Here is a 21,474-nt window from a genome sequence, read left to right as displayed (position 1 = left end):
GCTTCCCCGGCATGTGGGCTTCATCAAGACGAAGATCGGGAAGGGGCAGGAGGGGAGGGGCGCTGGAACAGCCTGGTCCTCATTGTAGGAAGGACAATCCATTTTGGGTAGGCCCTAATTATGGTTTTGGAAAACAACATTTTCTTTTTTTAAGGCCAAACCAAAAATGTAAGTCTTTATTTTTTTAAATTACAAAAAAAAAATGCACTTTTAGGAAGGGTGTTTTTGAAACTTTGAAATGTAGTTAAGAAAATTGTCATTTGAATACTTTGAATATATTTGAGTACTTTCAGGCAGTTGAATCAGAAGGTCTTTGCTTTTAAGAAGGGCTGGGCTCGCATAGTCTGCATTAATGGGTCTCAGTTCTAAGGCCCAGGATACACATGGGTCACGAAAGGGTAACTCTTTATTCCCTCCCTCCCTCCCTCCCTCCCTCCCTCCCTCCCTCCCTCCCTCCCTCCCTCCCTTCATTCCTTCCTCTCTTTCTCTCTCTCCTTCCTTTTTCCTTCCTTCCTTCCTTCCTTCCTTCCTTCCTTCCTTCCTTCCTTCCTTCCACTTCCTCCTTTCTTTCCTTCCTTCCTTCCTTCTTACTTACTCCCTTCTTCTCTGTTTCCCACCTTTCTCCATCCCTCCCTTCCTGCTCCCTTCATTTTCTTTCCTTCCCAAACCAAAAAAAATCCTTGTCTGGCCAGCTGCTGGGGGCTCATGCCTATAATCTTAGCTACTTAGGAGGCTGACATCTAAAGACTGTGGTTCAAAGCCAGCTCAGGCAGAAAAGTCTGTGAGACTCTTAATTCCAATTCCAGCAAACAAACAAACAAAAAACTGAAGGTGCCTCAAGTAGTAGAGCATTAGCTTTGAGCAAAAATTCTAATGGGAGCATGAGACTGAATTTTCACCCTAGTACTGGCATACACACACACACACACACACACACACACACACACACACACACACACACACTCCTGTTTCTACTTCTAATACCTTCTCTCTGTTTTCTGATCCTAGTTCTAGTGTATACTGTCTACTTCTTTTCACAATGAGCCACTATTCACTCTAGACTCTTCCCTATGTTATTAGTACAAGTGGGAGTAGCTTCCAAGTTAGAATGAGACATCGCGCTGTTATGATCTGTGTCAGCAGGACTGTCCTGCTAATCCCATCCTGTTTGGTGGCTAAGCTGTTTTGGGAGCCAACTCATGAGCTCAGATCCATTCAGGCAACAACAGATGATAACTCCTCACAGAGTGCTTTCAGCATGCACAGGGTCTAAGTTGATTTTCGCCATGCAGGGGAGATGTGCTAATACCACTCCTATTTCACAGTGGAGGGTCCAGTGACTTGTGTGCAAAGCGAGGACACTGCTGTCCTCGTGGGATTTGCTGACTAGTGCTCTCTTCCATTTCCAAGATATTGAAGTCTCAGGTTTTGCTTGATTAGAGAGTTCAGAAGCATTCCAGAGAGAATTAAAGCACTCAAGTAGTCCTTGGGGGTCCCCAGAAAATAGGAGGGTCCTTGGGAAACTCAGAAATAACCTTACTCCCATCCAGGCTGGCTGCTACTGATGAATAACTGATTTTATTATTAATAGTATTATTGTTGTTATTATTTTTATTGGTGCCAGATGTAGGGCTTGAATTCAAGGCCTATGCTCTTGCTTAGCTTTTTCCAGTAAAGGCTCGTGCTCTATCACTTGAGCCACACCTCCACTTCTGTTTTTTTGGTGATTGGTTGGAGATAATTAGCTGGAGATAAGAGACTTAGACTTTTCTGTCCAGGGTTGGCTTTAAAACCTGATCTTCAGATCCCTGTCTCTTCAGCGGCTAGGATTACAGACAAGCATGAGCTACCAGTACCCAACTTGTATCAAATAGGATTCCTCGTCAAAGTTGTAAGTTGTAGGTCTACCATTTCCAAGGCTAAAGAGCCAAACACAAGAGACATTGCTTACAAAAAATAAATAGTAGTGTTGGTGACTTTAAAAAAGAAAAAAACCAATCTTGATTTTGAATAAGGGAATCAAGAAAACAGAACTTTTTAAAGCATGAGGTATGCACTTCATGGCAGTAACTCCCTTCCAACTGGGCCATGTTTAGGTTCCAGGCAGATGAACTTTGTTCAGTCCTTACAAGAGCATTGACTAGGCATGACAGGTCTTCTTTTACACTCTAGATGAAGAAACCTGGCAAAGAGAATCAGCCACCTGTCCAGGATTATACACACAGCATTTCAGCCACCATGTGGTAGATCCCAAACTCTGGACTACTTGCCCTAAAACACAGCTTGTCCATTTCTCTTTGGGTGTTCATTCACGGACTTTGACTTTGATAGAGCAGGATTTGGAAGTTAAGATATGAAGAATTTCAAAATTATACAAAGAGCTTATTTAATTGGCACATAGCCATGGAAGAGAATTGCTAATTTCTTTTCCTCTTTCTTTCCCTTTCTCTCATTTTTTTTTTTTTTTGCCAGTCTTGGGGCTTGAACTCAGGGCTTGAGCACTGTCCCTGGCTTCTTTGTGCTCAAGGTTGGCACTCTATCACTTGAGCCACAGTGCCACTTCTGGCTTTTTCAGTTTACTTGGTGCTGAGGAATTGAGCCCAGGGCTTCATGCATGCTAGACAAGCGCTCTACTGCTAAGCCATATTCCCAGTCAAGAACTGCTAATTTCAAGGGAAGCAATTCTAATCTACTGAAGGAAGAGACATACTAATGACCCTTTTGTTATTAATTATTATTACATTTAAACAACCATCCTTCAGTACAAAGGTGTTTCAATTCAACATGTCAGCTAGACCTCTTTTTAGGGTCTTTAAAGTAGTTTTCAGTGTCTTGAGCTGGTTATTTAGTTAGTGCAAAGACACAGAAGATCAAATTTCCTGGACCTTCTCTTCTGTTCTCTATCCTGGCTAGCTCTGCTCCTTCCTGAAGAGGAGCTGGCTCCTCAGTCAGTACCTCGTAGAATAACACAACGGTTACCAGACTCACCCGCATCAAGAGCAGAGGTTGGAGCTTTGTGAGCACACAGGGGAAACAACATCCATTCACTGGAGGGAGGAAGGGAGTCACAAAGCCAGCATATTACAACCCCACAGGGAGGAGGTGGGCAAGTGAGCTAACCTGGGATCTTTGGCCTCATTTTTCTGATGGGAAGGTAACCAGTAGTACAAAACTCAGAAGGGTATTAAGGATTAAAAGAGCCAATATTAGTGAAGTATTTAGATCAGTGATGGGAAAATAGTAAATGCCCTATGAGTACTAATCATTGTTATGATGTATTCTTAGCAACCTCATTATCATCATCTTTATCATCTGGAATATAGACTTTGGCTTACAGGTCTTCCATGGAAAGCTGTTGTTTCCCAAAAAGAAAGGAATGATTGGCCAGGAAGAATCTTTTCTAATTTAAATATAAAATTCCCTTTCCGTGATAATATTAACACCAGAGAAGGCTGGGATAGGCAGACTAAATGCAGGGACTTTGCTTCCTTCCTTCCTTCCTTCCTTCCTTCCTTCCTTCCTTCCTTCCTTCCTTCCTTCCTTCCTTCCTTCCTTCCTTCCTTCCTCCCTTCCTTTCTCTTTCTCTCTCTCTTTCTTTCTTTCTTTCTCTCATCCTTCCCTCCCTCTTTCCTTCCCTTCCTCCTTCTTGTCCTCCCTTCCCCTCCTCCCTCCCTTCCTCTTTCCTCTCTCTTTCCTTCCTTTCGTTTCTTTCCTTCCTTGCTTTCTCCCACCTCTCTCTCTCTCTCTCTCTCTCTCTCTCTTTTCTTGCCAGAGAACAGCAAACATTCAGAGGTTGAGATAGGCCAAATAAATGTAGGTGAAAGTTGTTAGTTTTTGTCTCCCTCCCTCCCTCCCTCCCTCCCTCCCTCCCTCCCTTCCTCCTCTCTCTCTCTCTCTCTTTCTTTCTCTCTCTTTGGAGGTTAGGTTGATGGAGAGATTTGGGGTTTAAAACACCCAATAACAGAATCCTTTTAACTTTGATTTCTTCTATCTCTTTCTTAACCCAAGTCACTAGTCATTAACACGCAGACAGAAATTTATCATCAAAGCACTTTATCTTTCCCATGCCAGAAAAGGCATGTGCGGAGTGGCAAAGGAGAATCTCCTCTGTTGCTCTCTGGGGCTGGGCTGGCTCAGTATCAGACCTGTGGGGGGGGCAGGGCAGATGGAGTCAGATCGAGGGAGAGAAGTTGGTTCTGCTTTTCACTGGACTGGTTTTCAACAATGGTCTGTCGGGCAAGCCATTCTCACTACCCCCGCATCCTTCAGCCAGCTGCTGCTTTAAGTGTACTCAATAATTATTGCTTAGGAATTAGACTATGAAATGTCACATTAGAGTTTTATAGACTTTTAGTACTTGTCCTACATTGTACCCTCAAAGGGAAAAAAGCAATCTTGACAACCTGATTCTCGCTACCTCAGAATGTGACCTTATTTGGAAATAAGGCGTCAAAGTTGTTAGGGTGGGTTCTACTTTGATGTGCTTATATAAAAAAGGGCAAGCCGGACACAGACACAGAGGTAGCACACAGAGGGGAAGGGAGCTGAATACATACTCTCAAGCCAAGGACTTCCAAGATGGCTGGCAAGCCACCAGAAACCAGAAGAGAGACATGGAATTTGCCCTTTCTGTCAGTGATTCATGTTAGCCATTGAACTCTTATAAAGCAGCTTTAGGTTCTAAGCAAAACAGAGAAGGTCTGGAGATTTCTGATAACTCCTGTCTCCACAGGTTCAGAGCCAGACACAGTACCAGCACAGTATCTGACAAGCCAACACTCATCCATCACCATCACCCAGATCCACCTTTTACTTTAGGATTTACCTTGGTATATCCTATGCGTTTCAACAAATATACAATGATATGAGTCCCTAATTGCAGTAAGAGTATGTTCACTGTACAAAAAAAAATCTTCCATGCTCTGCCCATTTATTTCTTCCTAGCTCCTTCAGTGGTTGTCAACCAGACCTTTTTTTTTTTTTTTTTTTGGCCAGTCCTGGGCCTTGGACTCAGGGCCTGAGCACTGTCCCTGGCTTCTTCCCGCTCAAGGCTAGCACTCTGCCACTTGAGCCACAGCGCCGCTTCTGGCCGTTTTCTGTATATGTGGTGCTAGGGAATCGAACCTAGGGCCTCGTGTATCCGAGGCAGGCACTCTTGCCACTAGGCTATATCCCCAGCCCCTCAACCAGACCTTTTATCTGCTTGAACTGTATCCATTAGTTTCCTCATGTCTTCTCAAGACTTTATGGCCCATTTCTTTTTCAGTGCTGAGTAGTGTTCAGGTGTCTAGATGTAGCACAGTTTATCCACTGAAGGACATTTACCCATTCACCTATTGAATGACAACCTACCTTGTTATTTAAGCCATTCAGTCTGCAATTCTTTGTGAAGGGGAACTAATACAGTCCTCCCCTTCAAGGTTGTTTCTACTTTGTTAATAAACATTTCCCAACAGCCTCCAGCACCTTCCATGTTGTATTTAGGAGAAAATCTCATTGATTTGTATCAGTAGCCTGATTTCTTAAGACACTCTGATGTAACTGCTAAGTTTATTTAAAAAAATTTTTTTTTGCCAGTCTTGGGGCTTGAACTCAGGGCTTGGGCATTGTCCCTGAGCTTCTTTTGCTCAAGGCTAGTACTCTACCACTTGAGCCACAGTACCACTTCTGGCCTTTTCTGTTTATGTGGTACTGAGGAATTGAACCCAGGACTTCGTGCATGCAAGGCGAGCACTCTACCGGGAATCCAAGTTCCTAGCCCAGTTTATTTTTTAATCGGCTCAGTTTTTACTTTCTCTGTGTTCCTTTTGACCGTACTTCTGGAGATTGTGGTGGAGATTGACACCTAGCTCTGAGGTAGACGCTCAAATCCTCAGCCTCCATAGGACCTCGGGGGTAACCAGTTCTCAGAGCCAGTCCACACCCTGAAGGCAGATGTTTTCCATCACCAGTCTTGAGAGGCAGGAGAGACAGACTCATAATAGATCAAACTGAATGTGCCCATGGATCAAACAATATTTAAGTAAGGTTAAACACCTGCACGGAGGAAGCAGAAGAACTATTTCCTATGGTGTGAGCTAAGATGGTTTAATCTATAAGTACCCCAGGGTTGTTTCCCTGGGGGCAAAGAGAGATGATACACTTCCTGGGTGTTCTCTTGGTAAGGCTAAAAGGAAAGTCCTGCTTACATTTTGGTCTCTGGGGCTTTGGCTATTTTGTGATCAGGAAATATTCAGTTCCCACAAGGCTAACCGATTGTAGAATATAGTTTTTTCACAAAAGTCCTATCCAGGATGTAAGGAGTTTGCCCAATTTGTGGAGACCTCAGCATTTAATTTAATCTAATAATTCTAGGAAGTCTATATACTCGTTTATGGTTGGATTGATATCCCCTAAAAATAGGTTGCAGTCCTAACTCCCAGTACCTTGGAGTGTGACCTTATTTAGGAAGAGGGTCTTTGCAGATGCAATCAACTTTAGTTGAGGCTGTTAGGGTGGGACCCAGTCTAGTAAGATTAGTGGCCTTTGGATACAAATCCAGCCATTCCCGGGGAGCAGGTAGGGAAACACAGGGAGAATGGCCTGTGAGATTACTGAAGCCTTGCTGTCACAAATCAAGGAGCCCCCGGGGTTAGCAGAAGGTAGAAAGTGGGAGAAGAATTCTTCCCTGCGGGTCTCAGAGGAGCCTGGCTCTCTGCTGACATCTTGGTTTCAGACTTTCAGCCTCCAGAACCATGAGACAATAAGTTTCTGTTGTTTTAAGCCACTCAGTTTGTAGTACTTTGTGATGGCCGTCCTAGGAAACTAACTGAAGGCACTGCTGCTTCTGTCATTACCTAGCCATTCCTCAGATTCATCTCCTACATCCGGCCAGGCCAGTGATTATCAGGGTTACAATCTTCCCTCTGTCATTTCTCAGCACTTGCCAACACCTGGCCCAGGGCTGCTTTACAGATACCGACTTCTTTCTTACTGGTGAATAAACTGAGAAGCACAGAGGTTTAATTTGTACCTTGCTGAGGGGGCACACTTTTAATAAAATGACAGGCTTGAGACCCAAATCCAAGCTTTTTGGCTTTTGAAGTCCATATTCGTAAATTTATACTGTCCTTACCAGGATACTTAAAGATTGGTGATATTTGTTCACAATCAGCCCCTATACTCTACCATATATTCCTATATTCTACCTATTATACTCTACCTCTTTTTTCAATGCAGCTGATTTAGGCCAACTAAGAAAAGTAGCAATTCTATATTTTGCCCCGCTTCTCAAAAAAAGTTATTATATATAGCTCTCTGAGTTCTCCTTTGAAGTAGTAAATAAAAGAACCAAAAATCTAAAGTGAAGAATGGATTTCCTGGACAGTACAAGTATGTTTGAATGAATGCATGTCAACCAAACACTAAATTCTCCTGCTTTTTGTCCCAGCCTCAGTCACATTGTCAGAATTAGATATCATGTCACTTCTCTTCTGGGGTCTGTGGGGAAGGAACTGCTCTGAGGGGAAAACAAGAGAGGAAATACAGCACTGAATCAGCAGCCATGGTGGTTTCCATACTTTTGGGTGGCTAATTCCTTTAATTTTTACTAAACCTGCAAGGTGGATCCTACCCACCTTTTATAGGCAGAGAAAGTAGTACGTGCATGGTGAAATCAAGCAACTGGCTCAGGGAAACATACTTAGCAGAGGAATAGGCCAACTTAGTCCAGATGTGGGAGACAGAATGGCTGGCCCCGGTTTCTCTTCTGTCATGAACTTGGCCATTGGGTGCTGAGAAGGCCTGTGCAACGGGAGTGTTGAGATTCTTTCCCAACCTGCTGCACACCACAGAGACCGCCTGCCAGAGAGCAGAACTGAGCCAGGGGTCCTCGCCATGGCCATCCCGTTTTTTTCTTTCTTTTTGCCAGTCCTGGGGCTTGGGACTCAGGGTCTGAGCACTGATGTGGTGCTGAGGAATCAAACCCAGGGCTTCACACATGCTAGGCAAGCACTCAACTGCTAAGCCACATTCCCAGCCCCCAAGCCATCCCTTTTGATTTCAAAGGCCTAGGGTACCTAAGCTGTTTGATCTCAACCGAATTATCCAATGGCTGCATGGAAGTCTTCCACCATAAGCTTTTTAGGCATATCCTACACATTTATTCAAGAGCTTTGAACATGACCCACACAGAAGTTACAGTGGTTATGAAATCAACTTCAAGCTAGGTTCCAAAATTGCCTACATTGGGCATGGTGGCTCTTGTCTGTAATCCTAGTTCCTTGGGAAGTACTGCTAAGATGATCCAGGGCCTAGGCCAGCCCAGGGAAGAACGTGAGCCTCTACCTGGAAAACAACTAATACAAAAATGCCTGGGAGCATGGCTCAAGTGGTAGATGACCTGCCAAGCATGTGGGAAGCCCTAAGTCCTAAATTCAAATCTCAATAGCACTTACATTTTATGTATTTGCTTAGATGTTATATGTATTTTATGCATCCTTTTTTTTTTTTTTTTGGTTTGGCCTGGAAATTTCACCACTGAATCATGAGCTATGACCTTTGTTGGGCTATTACTGATCTGTGTTAACCATGTTTCATCTTTTAAAGAGCCAACAGTGGCAAAGTGGGGGTAAATTAAGTTCTCTATTTGTGACTACTTTATTTTCTCCTTATAACATCCAAAGGGAGAAGTGAAGAGTCAAATTCTAGAAATAGGTTAAGTGAAGCTGTGAAAGGTCCCCCAATGGCCTATGGATTACAGGCTTGGTCCTTAGTCAGTGAGTGGCACTTCGGGAAGTAGAAGAACCTTTAAAAGGCGGGGTCTGCGTGAATCAAGTGAGCATGCTCTAGGAGAACCCTGGTACTTTCTTGTCGCACTCTCTGCTTTTCGGCCACCATGTTGCTGTTCAAAGCCAACCAGGCAGGAAAGTCAGTGAGACTCTTATCTCTAATTAACCACTCAAAAACCAGAAGTGGAGCCTGTGGCTCAAAGTGGTAGAGTGTGTTAGCCTTGAGCAATAGAGCTCAGGTATAGCACCCAAACCCTGAGTTCAAGCCTCATGACTAAACAAACAAAAAAAGCAGTGGACATTAATGTATGTTTATCCATCTAATGGGGTAGAGCAGATAATATAGTCATTCACAAATTGGCTCATGCCTTAGAAACCCATTGACCACCTAGTGCTTCCTTGATTTTAAAATCAGGAAAAGCATTTTAAGGGCAGTGAGAAGAGTATGGCTGAGTTTCTGAAATTTAAGTCGAGTTACAACAGCACAAACAAATGTCACTCTGAGATTTTTACTTAGGAAGTTGCATCATAGTGTAGCCTGTTTAAGGATTCTTGCGCTGCTCTATTAAGAACATATGGTCTGTCCAACTTATTCCTCTAATATTAAATTTTAATTTGGAGAAATGAAATTATGTAATGATAACTTACATAGGTTTTGTATATAATATTTTTCCATCTATTTTGACACTTTGGATGGATGTTCTTGCTAAGACAAGCATTAGTATCTGAAGGTTTTTTAATGTTGCTGTTGCTTTGGTGTTTTGGTTTTATTTTTCTTTTTTTTTGGTGCTGGTCCTTGGGATTGAGTTTAAGGCCTGGGTACTTTCCTTGAGCTTCTTGCTCAAGGCTTAGTACTCTACCATTTGAGCCACAGTTGTGTTTCTAGATTTTTTTGTTCTGTTAATTGGAGATAAGAGTCTCCTTCTTGGGCTGGCATCAAACTCCAACCCTCAGATCTCACTCAGCCTCTTGAGCAGTGAGGATTATGGGTATAAACCACCGATGCCTGGCTAGTATCTTTTTTATAGCTGTGCTGAAGAAATAATGATTATAGAAGGAACTAGAACAGAATCTAGACCTTCAGATTCCCACCCCAAAACCATTCCCTTTAATCACAGGGCTGACTTCTGTATCTAATAGCCTGGATGAGTCACCAGATAACAGAGTTTCCTAAGCTAGCCTAAAGACAGGGACCAGAGGAACAATGATCATTGAGACGGTCACTGGTTTTCAAATTTCAGTTTGTGACTTGTTTTCCATTTATGAAGTCTCTTCTGTAAGTTCTAATATTTAATCCAATTAAAAAATCAGGTAGCTAGAATTCTAGCTATTCAGGAGGCTGAGATTTGAGAATTGAGAACTTATCTCCAATTAATCAGCAAAAAGCTGGAAGTGGAAGTGTGGCTCAAGAGGTAGAGCAACAGATATGAGTAAAAAAAAACAAGTGAGAACTCAAGGCCTGGAGTTCAAGCACCTAGTACCAGTACATACATAGTCATGCACACATGTGCACACGTGCGCACATGCACGCACACACACACACCTATTTAGTAGGAGCATTTTTAAAGTAAAAAAGAATCCTATGGAAGATTTTGGAGAAGATCATACACAGGAGTGAAGACTGAGAATGTTTTGTTCCATATATGTGGTGTGTGTGTGTGTGTGTGTGTGTGTGTGTGTGTGTGTACTAGGTGACAGTGTAAAATGTATTTCTTTCAGAGAAGAAAAGAAGATTGAGAACATCAATTAGATAATGCTAAGTCTGGGTCCATGCTGTTCTGATGGAAGCCATAGCCTTAAACAGTGCTGAGGAATGTATATGTGTCGGGTGTAGGGAGGGGATGGCTGAAAAAGACATAAGCAGTGTCTCATAGTTGAAAGATGAGCTAAGCTCTAGGCCCGAGCCTGAGCTTGACCTTTTTTCATGTTCTTCATGTGGAGTGCAGCAAGACTAAGGTAGGAAACCCTCAATGGATATTTGCTGAATGAATAGATGGAACCAAGTAAGGTTTACAGATTTCTTTTAAGACGCCCCTTAAAAATTCAATTAGGCTGGGAAATAAATCCAGGCAGGACTACATTTATGAAGAACTGTTTCCAAAAGTTTCATTTGTTTCTGGAACTTCAAACGCCATGACACGTGGTGGCTGGGATCTCAGTCCAACAGCCACCTTTGAAATCCCAACAAAGGTTGGAAGCTAGTACTGAGATCTGCAGTTAGCTGTATTTCTGCAGGGAATTCATCTTTACTGTCCAGTTAGAAATGTCAGGGGTGAGTCAGCTTGCAGAAGGCAACAGAATTCCTCTCCTGTGTTCTGTTCTTCTCCCTGCTGCTAGATCTGACACTACAAAGCCAGTGTGAACAAGTCCCAGGGATATGATAAGCAGCAAAAAGCGAGGGCTCATTGCAGAGACCCACAGGCTGAGTAAAGAGTGGGAAAAAGGCAAATGTGATCTCAACAGCATCATTGGTGACCGTTGGATAGCTGGTGTGTTCATCTGGCCATTCACAGGGAAGACTGGCATAGAAGGTCAAGAACATTTCCTCAAGCACACTTCAGCAATATCCTCAGTAACTAACTGGCAAAGCACAGTCAGTTTTCTGCCATGCTCTCTTATATTTTCATCTACAAACCTTAGTATTTTTATCCTTTACCAGATAAAGGGCCACAGATACCTATTTTTGAACAGAGCATGAGCAAAAAAAAAAAAAAAAAGAGGTCAGTTTTGTTCAAAAACCAGCAGTCACAAAATATATGTACCTTTTGCTTTGTAAGAGAGAAGCCCCCACTAGTGGGACTACTGATTTTCACTTAGAACATAATTCTACCTGGTAGCTTTCCTGATATGTTGGCTATTAGACAGAGGTACACTACCAGCTACTAAAAGTGACAAAAGCAGTAAGAAATCAGCAGACATCACATAACAAGGGGACCCATTAAGGGATGGGGTCTTGTTCTCTGAAATACCATCATTTTACAGCATGATTTAAAAAGTATGCTATAACAACACTATATCTCAGCAATTGGAAAAATATTTCAAATGCACTATACTCTGGATTTTGAACAAAAAGGAAAGCTATAATTTCCATTATTATTTATAAATTCAGCCTGGAAAGTTCCAGACTATAGTGCATAAACCAAGCACTTGTATAGTTTTTTGTTTGTTATTGTTATTATTTGTTTTTAACAAATCTAAATATTCCTGAATGTGTTTCTTCTGTTCCCCCCCCATAGAATCTTATAAAATTATGCCATTTATTTGTTTCTCTGTAGCATTTTTAATTACTTCCCTCAGATAATAGTGGAGTGAAAGTAATTTTCCCCATTTCTTTGATTACATGGCTTTAAATTTTATATGGCCTACCACATTTGTTAGAAAATGTGACACAAGAACAAAACTTTTGAACTTTCATCAAGAGGATATATGAAAGCATATTTCTTTATAAGAAATGTAACTCTTACTTGAGTAAAATAAATATTTACAGGAAGCCCCAAATCTTGATTCAAGTAAACTTCATTATGGCTTTGGCAATATGATAAAAGTAGCAGTGAAAATATTGAGTTATAAGAGAAAAAAATCGCTCAGTGATTTTACCAAACTTCAATTTGCTTTGAAGTCTAAAGAACTCAATAGCTATTCACACCTGCTCCAGAAAATAACATGGTCCTGTGTAGGTCTTAGCATTCAGGAATTTTACTGTGCCTCATAAAACAAAACAAAACAAAACAAAAAACCCACTGCCAATCTTGCTCTGCAGGTGATGAAATGGGGATAAATTATCAAATAGGAATTTCTAATTCATTTGCTAGGCTCCTGGTTTTGCATTTAACCTAGTACTTCTTGGAAAGCTAAAGGTACAGGCACTTTCCTATGTTCAAAGGCTGAAATGAAAAGTAGAAACTTGCATGAAATAAGTTGAATTTCTTCCATAATGGGAGAACTAAAGATTAAAAAAAAAAAGTAGTGTCAATGTCATTCTGCATGCTGAAGATTCAAAGATTCAAAATAGTTTCTTTTGTCTTTGAGTAGATTACCATCTTCTAGGGGAAAATGACATGTTCTCTACTAACTTTGATACAAGGTAACAGAAAAAATGGCATAGGTTATCAGAGGAGGGAAGAGAAGAACTGAGGAAGGTTTAGGAGAGAAAGTAGCATTTGATCAAGACTTGATGGAAGCAGACATAGAAAGTAGGAGTAGTTAATTCCCATGTAGGGAAAGGAGTGAGCCCAAAGATGAGTGTAGTCTGTGTATGATGCGTTTAGGAGTGGTGACTGACGGGATTTTGCTGTAGCAGGAGAGATGAGGATAGAAACAGCGGAGGCAGGCTCTGGAGAATTTGAATGATGTGTTAAGGATAGTGAGATTTCTCCTCGGAGGGGGAAATAGAGTGGGCTGAGGATGAGATCAGAAAATGGGCTAAGACTGAGGCCAGGGACCAGATGGGAGGAAATGATAGTCATCCAGGTGGGAGGCAATCACTGTTGAAACTCAGGAAGTGACAAGAGTAAGTGGGGAAGAGGGAGAGAAATATGGAGAAAGTACATTGAGAGAACCACAGGCATGTATGGAATAGAAAAAGACCCCAGACCAGGTGTTGAAAGACAGAGAAGGGTGAGGAGGGAGACAGACAGAGAAATAGGATTTTTTTTCCCCCCTGGCCTTCCACGCTTGGTTGCTGACCAGCTGTGAGACCCCAGGAAGCTGTGTTCTTTCCATGCGCCATGGTTTCCTCATCTGTAATGAATGCATTAAACAAGGCCTGTGGTCTCGGAAGCTTTCCATGGAGATCTTGCATTCCAGGGAAATGGTGTAGGAGATAGCTGAGGGGTGGCGTGGTCGGGTTGGGAGATGTGTATATATGTGTGGGTGTGGGTGGGTGTGAAAGTGAGATGGAAGCATGCAATAGACTGCAAATGGCTAAGGCAGTGGAGATTCAGAGCTCTGGGTCTATTTAACTAGATTTAACCTATTTAATCAGCATATCTCCTGTACATAAGAGGATTCCTTATCAGATTAAATTTGACTTCAAAAAAAGAGTGCAACGAGCACATTTTCTTGGTTATCGAATCAGCGAATATTATAGACCCGGGTCTCCATTTTTAGAACCCCCCCCCCCCCCCGCCCTGCTCCCATTGAGTTCTTCTGTTTATTTGATTAAGCTGTTGCACAAACCCTAGAACAACTGCAACAACAATTGCCATTCTGAATCCGGGCCAAAATGCTCAGAAATGGGAAGGACTTACTGAAAGGCCATTTGGTGTTCTTACTCTTGCGCAGTACCTTTTCCCATGCTCCCTTACAAGTTTCTCCAGCTCTGTAAACACCAGTGTGAAAACGACCCTCACCTACCCAGCTCACAAGACACCATTTCCCTACTTGCTGATGGTTGTCTCACTTTGGGTAAGTCAAGTTACTCCTTTGGGTTCTTGTTTCCCCCTGGGAGGAAGGAATGAACACTGAATCGAACAATCTTAAGAGGGCCCTTTCTGGCTTTCACATTCCAGGATTTGGGGATCCTGGGATCCTGGAATTCCACAAGTGTTTTATCTGAAAATGTCCCTGATCAATAGCATATGCTAAAGGTCTTGTTGCTTTCAGTCAGAGGGACTGAGGGCTTTGGGCTGTTTACTTTAGGGATTGGGCAAGTATGGCTTAGTGAAATCTCTGAGTCCTGCAAATGGTTCACTCTGAGGCAAAAGGCTCAGGTCTAAATTAACAGCAGATCTTCAGCAACACAATGCGCTATAGATTGGTATTTGCAAGAGAGAAACCCATAAATGCTTGCTAAGGTACCATAAACATGGGAAGAAGAAGAAAATCACTGGATCAGAACCACCCCAGCAATGAAAACCCAAAAGTTTCAGGCTGGATTGAAAGTTACATTCTAACAGATTTCCTTTCTCTCCTGTGTCTCTTTCCTCTTCCCACTCCCACAATTATATACATGTATATATAAACATATATACATATATATATAAACAATTCTATTGTTAGAAAAAGTAAGAAAGAGAAAGAGAGGAAAGGAAAGAAAAAAACTCTTTCCTTTCTTTCAGTGTAGACTCACTGGGAGAGCGCGGCCAGGCTGCGTCTTCCTGGAGACCCCGATGGAAGCATGTCTGCAGCTGGCCAGGGGTGCAGGCAGCGAGGTAGGGGGACCTGGCCACGAGGTCAGGGTGTGGGCCAGACCCGCCGACAGGCCATGCTATCTGTGGCTGAAATGCAGAGGGCAGGATGCTCCAGTGTCTTCCCTTTGTGTTAACACTTTGGTCTGTCCCAGTGACGAAAGTCTGGGCTTGTCCTCAGCCAAATCTACTCCTCCCCACCCTTTCCCTCCACGTGGGATCATCAGAGAGCTGATTGTTAGTTTTTACTGTAATCTCTCTAATAGAAGCCCCATCAACTTTAGATGTGAAGGGCAGCTGATTGCTCAGAGATTTCTAGACTCACAAAGCTGAGTTGTAAGGACCAGGATACTCAGCAGCTTTGCTAATAAAGACTTGAGGTGCTTAACTATGTGGAATAAATAACGATTCCAAAGCAAGCCAAAGGGAAAGATGTTAATGTCTATGCTCAGCCTTTGAAAAAACAATTGATGGTGGTGTTAGTACATGAATACACATCCCAGTTGTGACAAGATCAACAGAAATCAGCCCACTGAAAAGTTCATCCGGGTGCTGTTCTCAGGCCCTCCTTCTGGTCTCTGGTCTCAATTAGCATTGGTGTAAGTGGCTTCCAAAGCAAACAGTTCCTACTGAGAATTCAAATCTGAGAAACTCCTCTTATCCCTTTTATCTAGGAAATGATACAGGGCCTGAGAATGCGAAGGAAATGGGAAGAACCGAGGGATATGGTCTTGCTCAGTGGTGGGTGGCACTGTACAGGGTGTCTGCTCTTCGAATCAGTCCTCTGAGCGAGGAGGGCAGTAGCCAGCCTGGGAGCTGGCTGGAACAGCGGGTCCATCTGGTGATCTCACCAGCCACTCCTGGCAAAGGGACTGGTCAGCAAAGCTTGGAAAGCAGCCGAATCCCAGCCCCTCGTGAGGGGGTGTTGTTGATGCTGTCTGGTGATGACACCCTATCTTGGATTGAGTTATGAATAAATTTCTGCATCTCTCTAAAGTGCAGTGGTGTTGGAGAACCCGGCTACTTATTGGACTAGCTTTCTTCAAATGAGAACAACTAAGATCTGTACACAAGGTTAGAGTGTACTCTAACCAGAGAAGCATCCGATCTCACACGTTAAGAACCGAATTCACAAAATAAAAGAGATGTTTGAGACGGATGGTTTTACCTCACACACTGAGACACCGACAAACAGCTTTCCCAATGCTTGCCCGGTATCTTCCAGCTGCTGTAATGCTCAGTTAAAGACGTTTAATTCAATTAGGTCAAATGCCATCCACTTAAACTAGGTAGGAACATGCTTAAATATTGGGCTTTGCTGGGAGCTGGAGAATCGTGCCTGTAATCCTAGCTACTCAGGAGGCTGAGATCACAGTTTGAAACCAGACTAGATGGGAAAATCAGTGAGATTCTAATATCCAATTATCCACCAAAATGCCAGAAAGTGGAGCCATGGTTCAAGTGGTAGAGTGACAGCTTTGAGCGAAAAAGCTAAGGATAGAGTATAGGCACTGAGTTTAAGCCATTATTACAAGGCCACAAAAGTAGATCAATAGACAGATAGACAGATAGATACAGACATATAGATAAGTATTGGACTGTCCTCAAAGTCATAATTTTTAGAGTAAATACAGTCTAGTGAATGCCAAAGTTAATTATCTCCATGTATTCTGATGTATACATATATTTAAGTGTTTCATTGATTATATGTTATCACTCAGTATACATCGAGCAGAGAAAATAACACTCAGAAAGACTTTGAGATACACATGCTTTCACAATACTGATTTAAATACTGACTTGTCTTTAGTTAATCACTTCTGAGCCAAGAAAAAAAAAAATGTATTGAGGCCTTCATTGTGCTGCTCATTTTTTTCTACCAAACTTTATCCATTTTAATCCCTCCAATTCTTTGTAAAATTCCACGGTTTGTTGGTGTAAGCAGAATAAAAATTTCCCTAAAGATGTTTATAGCCTAATCTCTAAAACCTAAGAATATGTTACTTGGCCTGAGAGAGTTTGAAGCTGTGATTGAACTGAAGTCATTGAAATAGGGGGCTACCCTGAATTATCAAGGCTTGTTCACTCTAATCATGTATGTTTTTATACTCTGAAAAAAATTTTTGTGACTGTAATCAGAGGGAGGGAAGGGTATAGGAGAAAGGTTAGGGATGTAACTTTGCCTTCTTTGAAGACGTAGAAAAAAGGCCAAGAGCCCAGGAATGCGGGAGACGCAGGGAGGTAAAAAGGCAGGAAATGCATTCTCCTTTAGAGCCTCCAGCAAGGAATGCTGTCCTTATCAAAACCCTGATTTTAGCCCAGGCATATCTAGAGACCTGTTCATAATAAGTTTGTGTTGCTGTAAGTCACTAAGTTTGTGCTTATCTATTACAGCAGCACTGGTAAATGAACATACTTGCTTCTGAGACTCATCTGATCTTGGGAAAAAATGTTACCTCCTAATTGCTTCCTCCCTGTCTCCCTCCCCTCTCCAATTTTGAGATGGCACACAGAGTTGGACACATTCACAACTGGCTTATAAAATGGAATAGCAGAGGGGAAAAAAATCCTGTGTTTCTTCTGGGATAGTAGTCTGTCTGTTTCTCCCTCCCGCTGTTTCTCTGTGTCTTTCTGTTTTTCTCTCTGGGTCTCTCTCAGGGTCGCTCTCTTTCTGGCTCTTTTTCTCTCTTCCTTTCTGGGTCTCTTTTCTCTCTTTCTTACACACACACACACACACACACACACACACACACACACACGGCAGTAAACACCTGCTCATATGCTAAAATGTACCTGCTAGAGGCTTGCTAATGGGCAGCTGAATGAAGCTTATCGAGCCATCCAGCTCCCTTCCTAGTTGTGGCCACAGAAGGGGAAACTTGGTGCACATTTTCCACCTATCCCCTTGTTATTGATTCAGTGCAGTGGGGGAGGGGATAGCTGTCTTTAGTGCTCTCTGGTGTTGGAGTACAAACGACCTGCTAGTCAGGTACGGACCTGGGGTTCATAAAGAGAAACATGAGTATTGGACATGAGGCAGACACCAGCAGAGACTAGGCAGAGCATAGGGCCGAGGACAGGCACATTCTAGGCAGGGAGATAATAAGCAAATCATCATCAGGAGCTCGGAGCTGGACTAGGGCTATCAGTCCGTGGCGAGATAGTGACTGAGGCTGGAGGAGCAAAGGGAGAAGAATTAGGAAGAGCAGTTGACAGGTTGCTATGCACAGTATTGTATGCAGGTACATGTGTTCTCACAGTTGGTGGAGACTGGGAAATGCCGTGCCCAGCTTTCAGAACTGACATCTCTGAGGATGGACCCGAACTGTTCACCATTCAGTGGCATCATAAACAACCTGGCCCACTATCCTTTAGCAAGATTGTAGGTGTCATAGTTTGATGATCTCTCAGGACTTTGACTATGGAAAAAGAGCCCAGGCTACTACTCTCAGAAATACTTTTGAGTATCTTTTCATTTCTGGATACCTCATTGTTTAAGTTTTCATCAAAGCGATTTCTGAGCTGAGAAGGTTTGATGGAGGTCAGTTTGATAGAAAGGAGCGGTTCTCACCACAGGGTGGTCTTTTATTAATAAAATGTGATATTAAAAAAAATAACTTGACTTCGTGGAGGTAGGAGACTGGACTACATGATCGGTTCCAGACTTTTTTTTTTTTTTTACAGTCTGCAAGAGTTGTTTAAGAACAGCTTCTACTTCGGAGCAATTCCCTGGGGAAGAGAGAGGCATGTGGGAAGTGCTGAGTACTACCTTAATGCATTTAAAGCACACACACACACACCAAATGCATGCAAATGCACTCATACACATGCGTGTATATATGCACGCACACGTAGATCCATGCCTGTGCACGTGTCCATTTCTACAGAAACTCTGAAAATCTACATACATGGGAGCAACCATTTGAGTAATTTGATGGGGAACCTTTAAATTATGAATTTTCTTGACCAGTCCTGGGGCTTGAACTCAAGGCCTGAGCACTGTCCCTGGCTTCTTTTTGCTCAAGGCTAGCACTCTGCCACTTGAGCCACAGCGCCACTTCTGGCCTTTTTCTGTATATGTGGTGCTGGGGAATTGAACCCAGGGCCTCATGTATACGAGGCAAGCACTCTTGCCACTAGGCCATATCCCCTAAATTATGAATTTTCATATGAAGTAATTCACAGACTCTCTAGCCTTGGGGGAAGGCAAAAATCTTGCCTCGAGAGTGGCTTCCCAAGATGTGTCTAGGAATGCAAGTTAAAGGGGGTTAACTACATCTTTGCAGGCAGAGCCCCTTTCCTGCTTTCCGGGGGATCTGTATAGTCTTAATGCAATCACAATCCCCACCCCACCTTACTCTGATTCTGAAGCTGGTTTGCTTTACTCTATTGTCAAACTGCCCCCGATAGTGCATTTTAATAGTTCTAAGAAACCTACTTCTTTTCTGTGTCTCTTTCTGAAGAAATGACAGATTCCTTCTATTCTCCTGCCTTCTGTCTTCCAGTAGCTTCTCTTCCCCTCCCATTATGTCTTTGTAGCTCTCTTGTGTCTACTTGGGGTGGTATGGAGGAATGTAGGGGCTGCTGTGGAAAGCAAGAGTCACCCTCTTCTTTTGCCTTCCAGTTAGACTTCTTGTAGCCGGTACTGGCACCATTTTCTTAATTACCCTTGGAGCTACCTGTCTTTAGGCTTGTAACACAGATTGCAACAACTCTCTTCGTACTCTTATAGTGATGGCCATACATCTTCATTCCAGAATGTTCCTTCTTGTTGTGTATGCTAGTACTCCTAGGGCTTGAACTCAGGACCTAGGCGTTGTCCTTGAGCTTTTGTGCTCAAGACTGGTGCTCTACCATTTGAACCACAGTTTCATTCCCGTGTATGTGTGTGTGTGTATGTGTGTGTGTTTAATTGTAAATAAGTGACTTTTCTGCTCAAGCTGGCTTTGAACCTGTGATCCCCAGATCTCAGCTTCTTGAGTAGCTAGGACTATAGGTATGAGCCACCAACACCCAGCCCTGTTCCTTTTCAAAATTCCCACTCAATGTGATTGCCACAAACAGGTCATTGCAGTAAGTGCTATGAGGGAGAGGGGGAATCTCAAATGTAAGAAGAGCAGTCTCAAAGGGAGCTAAGATACATGCCGACATCTCAATACATTCTAGACAGTGAACAGTACCCTGAGAACAATAAAGCAAAAGCTACTTCAAAAGGTGAGCCAGACTGATCAAGACCCCAGGGTCTAATTTTTCTTGTGCTCCATTGGTTCTGTTATGAAGTTAGACTTCCTATTGCTGAAACAACTTCCTGTTGTGGCTCTAGCAGAGCCACAGTTATTAAGTCATCCTTCGCCCTTGTCTTTTCCAAGCTAAATGTCAATGCCTTATTTTCTATTCTTTTAATATGAGCCGGAAATGTAGCAGCAGCTCTTCAAGCAAGAAACCAAAATTGAACATAGCAAAGGCATGACCACAACTGAATGGCCTGGATGAAATCCCAGAGCTGCCTGCCTGGTTCTGCAATCACCTTCTAACATCATTGGCTCACTCATGATACCATCTCCGTCAGAGGTCATCTGAGGTCATCCACTTTGGGGCTAAATCAGATTTTAATTTTTCCTAATGTGTTGCTTAGTCAATGTCCAGCATTTGCCCATAAAGCTGTTACTGTGGTTATTGTGGTTCACCTTTAACACCCAAACTCCATACTGTTTTCAGGGTCACATGCTTTACATTCTTTTAGGAAAATCTGTATTATATTTTTCTTGTTTAAATTCTTGGTAACTTAAAAAGGAAACAGAAAAACAAGGATTGATTTCACAAAGAGAGAGAGGATAAATATTTCAAATAGCCCCTGCCTGAACCGATCTGAATTTTAATACCTGAGCAATCTAATTATTAATTTGCCACAGCTCAGAATTCAAAGTGCTAAATCGTACTAATAGTTCCATGTTCCATTATGAGTCCCTGAGCTCTCTGAAGAAGGCAATGAAATCCTGTTCATATTTGTGGCCCCCTTCTTTCCCCAGTTAGTATATAGTGCCTGGGGTGTCTTAACATGGAGAAATGTCGGTTCCCTTCCCCTCCTCTGTAATATGTGTTACATAAACCAATTAATATACTTGGCTTCATAAGGAGCAAATAATGGTCTTGACCCAGGTATTTTTTTTTTCCTCTGTAGATGACTGAAATTGGGAAAATAAGTGGTAGCCAGAGCTCACATTTAGTTATATATGTTGTTGAGATAAACCCTGGCGAGTAGCAAGGCAGCCCATCTGCACAAAGGCCTGGGGAACTTGTTTCTTTCCCATTTCACACAGTACAACGGTCTTTGTCCAGCCCCATTGCAGCACATCTGTGCCCGGGAGGAGAGGGATGCTGAAACTGTTCTCACATGGTCTGTATTGTTTATAGGCCAAACTTTGGGGCCCAGGTGACAAAGGGTAACACAGAGGGAAGAGTCGCTGTCTCTACTTACATAAGTGATATTTCTGCTTTTAAAGTTTCCGAATCTGATAGGACTAAGAAGATTGCAGGGCCACTTTGGTGCCTCCAAAAGTACCACCAGGTGGCACGAT

The 21,474-nt window shown here is 42.6% G+C and overlaps 1 protein-coding gene across 4 annotated transcripts in view; it reads right to left on the bottom strand.

Moving 5' to 3' along the window:
• Cald1 (caldesmon 1) overlaps positions 1-21,474 on the bottom strand; it is a 183,283-nt gene that overhangs the window by 59,014 nt on the left and 102,795 nt on the right. The window contains exon 1 of one of the 4 annotated variants that reach the window (XM_048340261.1): positions 14,839-15,172. The exons of the other annotated variants lie outside the window; for them this stretch is intronic. Within the exon in view, the coding sequence (XP_048196218.1) occupies positions 14,839-14,888 (50 nt within the window). The 5' untranslated portion in view covers positions 14,889-15,172. Of the gene's footprint in view, positions 1-14,838; positions 15,173-21,474 lie in introns of those variants that run through there. 4 annotated transcript variants of the gene reach the window in all.

The sequence above is a fragment of the Perognathus longimembris genome, chromosome 2 (assembly GCF_023159225.1).
Source record: "Perognathus longimembris pacificus isolate PPM17 chromosome 2, ASM2315922v1, whole genome shotgun sequence".
Taxonomy (NCBI): Eukaryota; Metazoa; Chordata; class Mammalia; order Rodentia; family Heteromyidae; genus Perognathus; species Perognathus longimembris.
Note: the sequence above shows the minus strand (reverse complement) of the source record. Positions and strands in the feature narration are given on the sequence as shown.